Raw genomic sequence first — 7,718 nt, 5'->3', positions numbered from 1 at the left:
GCTACTGCTCTCCTGCGCAAATCTCGAAGTCTCACCGCTCTCCGTCTTCACGTCGCTTTTCCTCTGCACGTTGGGTTCGTGTTGCGATCTTTGGTCACTCCTGATTGGCTCGCAACTCTCACGCGTCGCTTCTGGATACAAGATCGCATTTGTGCGGTCTCCGCTCGCCACACCAACTGACGCCATGTAACCGCTCACTTCACTGACGTACCCAATACCTCCCACGTGCTCTCTACTGCTTGACTCCTCGGCAACCACCGTCAATGCCCTATTACAATACTATAGAGCTTACCGAAGTAGATTTTGTAAGTGCCGTCGGCGACTCCGATGTCTCTGTCCATGCGTTAACCGTTGCAAGCGTACATAACATTGCGAAACATCTGCCTGCCGCGATGTCACCACCAATCCAAACGATGATGCATTCTTTCCCTCGACGAAGACTTGCTCAAAACACTCTAGGACAAGAAGTTCATGTCTAAAGTCTCTAGGCATCTTGTAATCCGCTTGTGCATCAAGAGGAGCATCAACTCCAACGTCGCCACCGGCACCGAGAAAAAAATTCAGGCAGAGCCGAGGAAAAGCCCACTCCAGAAATTTCGCAATATTCTATCGCCTATTTATAAAATAATATCAATTTTAGAAAAGCAAATAAATGTCGACAGATAAACTCCGTAATATAGCTGTGAGTGACGACTTCAAATGTGCCTTATAATTCTTGTGCTGAATTGTTGTTGGCAGAAGGCTACTCACGCCGCATATCTTTCCTGAAGGATCCCCCGACACTTATTAAAGTCGGGCCACATCCGAGTAAAATATCACCAGCCTCTTGTTTGAAAGCCCCATTTATACCTCATTTTTGACAATTGCTGTAGAAAGATTGTGCTCACCCGCATGTTCTATCTTTTACCGCCTACTTTTGAGATATATGAAGCCGTTTGGTACAGCTCGATGGGAGATGCACTTGTACACGCGCTGATTATGATTTTTTTGGCCGTAGTTGTAGGAAAATTTGTAGGTGCTGGAGTTTATAATATCAACCCCCGCTTGAAGTATAGTGTACGCTTGTCCAGGTAGAAGCGTCTGTTCCCAGCTCCGAACCCGTACGAGCGAGCAAGTCTCCCACATGTATTTCCATTTCCAAATGTTCCACACCATTCCAACGTAACAGCAAGCTGAATGGCGATGTCAGTCTGTGGGTTTTCACTGCCGTTGTAAAAGATCGGGTCGTCCACGATAAGGCTAAGAAGGTGGTCGAATGTTGCAGGATCTACACGAACCGACTGGCGAAACTCTTTTTCACGATGCTCAAAGAGATTGTATCGATGTGCCGTCGATCGCGGTATATTTTGGCGAGACTCCATGTATCGTGTCTGGGTAACACCAGTATATAGGTCTGCTAGCTCATCGACTTCTTTATCGCTCTCACTAGATCTGCCATCTTGTGGGCTGCCCTCTGCGTCCGAATGGTTCATTAAATCACTGTCGCTGTCTTCTAGCTCTGCCAGCAAAGCTTCCTGGAACAGGGCACTTGATATGGCACTGACAATCTTACTTTTCTCCGTTTCAGGCATATCTTCTGACGCTCCGGCTACTACAGCATCCACTACAGTCCAGATCCTCGATTCTATAACCTCCACTTGGTGGTAGTGGTGTCTACACAAACTCATTCACGTCTGTATCAGTAGTAAGTTAAAACAAAGCTCATTCATGACAATTGATGCTATTACCAAGGTCACGTGATGCTGTGACCCGTGTGACGGGCCGTCCGACGGCCTGGGGTTGGAGAAAGAAGGAACTTCTGCTGCTAGCTCTCGCGAAGCTTGTACTCTTCCTCTTTCTTTAACGTGGGTCAGCGGTCACCGTCAAATACAAAACTTGCAGCTTGAGGGAAATCGAGGTGTCAGAGTTGGACAATCATTTTTCAGCTTCCTGTCAAAGTCATTTTTGCGAGATTTTTGAGCGAAAAATATGATGTCTGAAACCCCCTATTGTGCCTTTCTGCCAAAATGCCCTCTGGTTAACCCAATTAACGCGGGGGGGGAGGTATTCTGTTAGACAGAACAAGGGAATTACTTGGTTAAACTATGGTTGGAAGATCGCAACAATTTATCTGTTTCAAGCCCTTGACGTAATAGACGTTGCGAACAGACGCAAAAATGCTGTGCATGTGAACAAAGTATCTACAATTTATCCACCACGTGGAAAATCTTACGCTCGCAATTGGGCAAGTTTGCATATAAGGCGATTCGCAACCCTCTCTGTGTTTATTTCCTGCTCAAGGTGATCTCCAAATGCGTCGCGGCGTCGCCGTGGTTTTAGTGGTGGTGAGCACGAGGTGATAAAGCGCGCTCACCAACTTTTCGACCAGTTCTAGGCTTAGCAGGAAGTAGTCGGATGAAACTGGTCGAAATTTGCTCTAGACTTAGCAGGAAATAGTAGGATGAAACTGGTCGGAATTTAGTGAGCGCAAGATGAGAGGAAGAAGTCGGCGTGTGTCGAACTTCATTCTTATAACACCACACCAGGTTTGCTATTAGCAGATGCTACTCGTTATCGCTGTCTTCCTCACTTAGTCCCTCCAGCTTTCGCTTCCGTAGGCGAATTCACCCCCGCAGATGTGCCGGAATAGCAGACCCACTACACAACGATTCGTGCCATATTTGGCTGCATGTCAATGTATTTCCCGTTTCCGAGAGCCGAACCGTGCTACACAAAGTCTTAAATCCTTCAAGAGCCTCCGAGCATTCTCGACAATAGAACCTGCTCTCGAAGCTTTTTACCTTGGGTGGGCTCAGCGCCGAACATACCTGGCAGAGATGCTGTCGGCTTTTGATCTTCTCTTTGCTCTTGCCGGATTTAGCCTTGAATAGTTCATCAGTGCTGCGCAGCTCGTGATCAAGATTTTCGGTCGGCACACTCGCCAGATCTTCTGCATGTCGGTTGGTACGGAAGCTTACAGCTGTAACGGCAAGTAACTCCACGAGAAGCTGCCGCATGTACTCCGCGTGCAAGGGCGCACGCTTACCTTTCCGCTTCATTACCATCTGGTGAAGAATGAACCATTGACGAGTGCCACATCTATAAAGGCGAGAAATAGTTGGCGGTATAATTTCTTGAATGCCACCCAGCGCTGTATCGAATACCGCTTAAGGCGGATCTGGTCGTGGGTGTCCACGCCACCCATTCTAGAATTGTAGTCTGCGATAAGTTGCGGGCCCGGAACCTGTGTGACAGCTCCTGCCTTCTTGTCCTTCCTCGTCACGTGGTGGAGTACGCCGTGGCGATCCGATGCACAGGACTGGAGTCCATCCAGGCAGTGGCAACAGGTGCTGGGAACTGTCTACATTGCACGATCCTGTACGTCCCCCTCGGCATGTACTGCGGCCCTTTCTTCTGTGGGAACGTGAGATCTGACGGCCACTCAAGTCTGTCCAAACGCTGAGTACCGACGTAGTAGAAACCCAAAGTCAGCAGCGCGAGTGCCAACGCAGGCGAGCTGCAGAAGTTATCCGCTACAATCAATCTCTGCCTCGCATATCCGTCAAACGTTTTTGTGATATTGCGGTTGACGGCTCTCTGTGGCGAGCCTTTCTTATTCTTGTTGTTCTGTAGCCACATGAGTGACCCACCACTTTTTTCTGTAGCCACAGGAGAAAAACACCGTCGGCCCCTTGTGCTGCAGCCGTATGAGTAACACCGCCAGATTGACCACCTAAGTGTGAATGTTCGTCGCGTTCTGGTGCTGCCGTCCGTATTAGCCCCTGCGCTGCTGTGTACGCCGCTTGTTTCCCCATTGGCGGCCGTCTAACGGGTACTGGAAGCTTGTAGACGGCTGAACCGGAACGACATGCGTACTGTCATAGACTTTTCGTCCATTTAATTACGCACATTTAGTACACACATTTATCAATAGAATATACCAATCGTCGTACCACAAAAATAGTCCGAATTGACGCGATCCTTGCGAAGCTTGCCCTTCACACCAGCCTTTACGCACGTGAGCCCGATGTTCAGCCCCGTCGGCGGCCTTGCCTTCCAGCTGGCCTTTACGAGCTGATTCCACAGCTTTTTGAACTATTTCGTATCCACACCGTCTAGCACATCCAACGTTTTATAAAAGAGTGGCAGTTGGGTGGGGGGATAAAATGGTTGGGAGCTGAGTTTTCATACCTCTTCACCGCTTATACTGTATTTTCTATGGATGCCTGAAAATAATCATCTATCTCACCAGCTCTAATCCTCAGTGATACCCCCCCACCCAAAGCCATACAAAACTGTATATGCGAGGAATTTACGTCATTTGTCCCGCGTATAAGCTCTCGGAATAATGACACCTGTAATATCACTTAATCTGTCGAATACAGAATCCCGCGTCAATTGGGTTAAGGGCCCTACGTAGCTGTCAATGAACATACCCTTGGGCCAGTAAAGCTTATGCATTAACATAAAATGGGAAGCGCTTCAAAGTGCATAGCCTTTAGTGAGAGCACAACGCTTTCTTCTAACCTATCAATTGCCGTTTTACAGGATGAACTTAAAGGAGCTAAATAGCCTAAGATTAATTTTTATTTTGACGTTTGATGCGGTTAGAGCCAGGGCGAGCTCTACATACCTGTATTAAGGGCTCTATCTCGAAGTGGTTTAAGCACCCTAAGCTATTTTGCAAAAAAAATCCCGTTAGACGCCCTAAGCATTTTCGTCAGTTTTTAAAAGTTTCAATGATTGCACGTAAAATATTACATTTCCGTGATATTTTTAATTACCTAGCAGTACAGTCCGCGCACGATGCTGCCAGACGATCGCCAAACTGAAGTATTTGTCGCCGAGAATCGCTACGCTGTCTTGCACTTCGCTGGGGATAAATTCAATGTAGACGGGTACGTGCGTTTATCTACGGCTTGACCCTGTTTGATCATGACTTGCATTTCTCCGTAGACGAGATTTCGAGGGATGTTAATTCTTCAAGTGACGACCCAGACGACCACCGCGACAAAGGTGTTTTAAGCGTGAGCGATTCAAACGAGGAGTTGCAGTAAAATCTTGAGGAGATTGGTGAAAACAAGCGGTTGCTAGACATTTTTGTACGTTTGTTGACAATTAAATTTAATGGCAAGCGCAGAATCGAAGCCAAAGCACTCTCATCGACAAGGTTTGTACTGCTGCTACTCTGATCTCAGCTAATAAAACAACTGTGTATTATTTAACGTAATATTGTAGGCGCTACAAAATTAATCTGACCGGAGACACAAGCTCTCAAGAGGAAGACGTTTTGGTGTCGGTGAACAGCATAATCTGAAAACAAAACACACACACAAGTCCGGACCGAAGTGCTGTATGACTTGCTGCGCCAAAACATGTACTGTTCAGGGTACGTTGATGTGCTGTATTGGGACAGATCTAAGGTGACCAGGTTTCTGGATTTTGTACGATACAGAATACATAGTTTATTACTGATGTCACTCGATATTGTGTTCTGTATACTAAAGAGCTGAGGTTTACCTCGGGGCTGAGAAAGATTAAACTATAGCAAAGGGGGCGGCACAGAGAGCAGCTATCCGAAACGTGACAAAGGTTTTTACTCGGCAGCCGGAAAACGTCTCGTCATCGCAGACAACTTTTATAGCTCATGTGCTCTCGCTCTCGCACTTATTGCAATGGGCTTTTAGCTGGGATGGCCAACCGCACTGCAGTTCAAGCAAAACTCACGACCGAAAAGCATGGCTCGAGGAATCCATACCGTATCGCACATGCAAGACGCTATCCAGATCTAGTAGCTCTAGATTGGATAGATTTGACACCTGTACACATGACTTCAATTGATTGCTCCACAAACCAAACTTTCGTCACAACGAAAGACAAACGCACAGGCGCCATGATACAAGTACCGTGTCCACAGCTGGTTGTTGACTACCATGCTGGTAAGGGGTGAGTAGTCTCACACGATCAGCGAATACTTCAAAGACATTCTAGTCAGCGGTGTGTTGTATTAAAAAATAATTACCACCAACTATTTCTTGCGTTCGCGGATATGGCCGTGGTGAATGGGATTTTACTACACAAGTTAGTGATGAAAAAAAAAACAAGGTGAGCGGGTCCCCACACGTGCTGAATACATGCGACAACTTCAGGTGGAGCTGCTTGGGGTATCCAGCGATACTTTCCAGACAAACATACACGCTGAAGATTTGGCATGTGTCCCAGTGCGTACAAGTGAGCACGTGTGGCAAAACACAACAGATCTATACAAGGCAAAATCTGGAAGGCAAGCCGGAAAGTCAAAGCGTCGTCAATTTCTCTGCAAAGTTTGCTCTGCTTTCAGCCGTCCTCTAACAGAGTTACATGGTGTGGAACACACAGGGGAACGGAGTACCCGGAGAGCTAACAAATTCTAAGAAAATGAAATGGATAGTTAATATACTCTCAGTACATAAGCTGGAGAGTTAACAAGGTCTCTCAGTACGCTGGCGAAAAGCCACACGTTATGCATTTTAATAACGAGGAAATCATCGTTGCTTCGGAAACCGTCGAATGTGTACGGAAGTGCAATCTTGCGGCGTGATTTCCCATCGGCCAAATTGACAGCGACCTCCCCTCTACCTTTGCGGACAGTGATGTCCGACGGAAGTACCGACAAGCATGACGCGCAGAAGAAATTGTTGGTCGCTCCTGAAACATGGAGCGCTCGCAGTGGTCGCTGGGTACCGGCGACATGAAGACTGGCAATGATCAATCTTGAATCGCTCGGCGTGGTGGTGGCATGAAAGTGTGCATGTAGCGCAGTGCTCGGGGTCACGTAGACAGACCCCGCACTAAACGCGAGCGGATACACTGGTTACATGTTGCCATGGGTCAGGGAGCATTCGAACGTGTATACGTCAAGGGCGCTGATCTTGTGGAGTGCCAGTACGGAGCCTACTTGGTGTACCACGAAAGCAATCAGAACTTGTTTGGTTACAACGTCGTCACTAACACTACAGGGTCTCACTCTTCGGTTATTTTCACGGCATTGATGGACCAATCAGTGAATCGCTTCTTCGCAGCACCCAACTCTACAGACTTGGCTTCGAACGTGAACCTGAAGGTGAACAAGTACCCGTTGCCGTACACGGCAGCAGCGAAATCGGCCTTCAGCTCCAACACATGGTTTGTCGCAGCTCTCTTCATCATTTGATTAGGTTTAACTATACTAGATAGTTAAACAGATACATTTACCCCTAGGCGGCTTTGCCGCAATAATAGCAAGGAAAACACTTCTGGTTTTGAAGCATAAAAATTGTGGTATTACCTTTGAGCGCTGGCCTTGGACGGTAAGTGTCTTTTGGATAAGGAACTTAGTATTTGTGACTCTTTGAGTCGAACGTCTTCCTCCGACGTTAAAGCTACGGCAGCCCCGCTGCACTTGGTAGCACTTGTAGTCAATCCCGCTCCTGAGTCGGTTGACTATATCCTCTGCGAGGATGGAACACCCCGTGTTCGCGAATTTGCCCCCGGCGCAGCAGGACGCGCTTACTAAGCTTATGTCCTTGCTTGGCCCGGAGGGCGTGGCTCATCCTGCATCGCAAGGTCCAGAGGCGGTCACTGCAAGGTGGGATCGGTTCTCCCGCTACGGAGACGCCGCTCTTGAGAGCATTGTCCAAGAAGAAGAAGAGCGCCGCCAACCGGGCGGCGGCGGCCGATTGAAGCGGTGAAGAGATCCTTTGAGGACTGAAAACCCCTCG

General features: G+C 47.8%; 1 protein-coding gene across 1 annotated transcript; it reads right to left on the bottom strand.

The window, feature by feature from the left end:
- Positions 1 to 2,565: 2,565 nt before the first annotated feature.
- On the bottom strand, positions 2,566 to 4,446 carry PITG_12335 (uncharacterized protein; the record flags this gene model as incomplete). The annotated part of the gene is made up of 5 exons (XM_002900217.1): positions 2,566 to 2,637; positions 2,808 to 3,078; positions 3,263 to 3,606; positions 3,998 to 4,074; positions 4,416 to 4,446. 5 exons carry the CDS (start codon positions 4,444 to 4,446, stop codon positions 2,566 to 2,568), a joined length of 795 nt encoding a protein of 264 aa, XP_002900263.1.
- Between the last annotated feature and the right edge of the window lie 3,272 nt (positions 4,447 to 7,718).

This window comes from Phytophthora infestans, genomic scaffold (genome assembly GCF_000142945.1).
Source record: "Phytophthora infestans T30-4 supercont1.26 genomic scaffold, whole genome shotgun sequence".
Classification (NCBI taxonomy): domain Eukaryota; phylum Oomycota; class Peronosporomycetes; order Peronosporales; family Peronosporaceae; genus Phytophthora; species Phytophthora infestans.
This window is presented reverse-complemented; position numbering and strand designations above follow the sequence as displayed.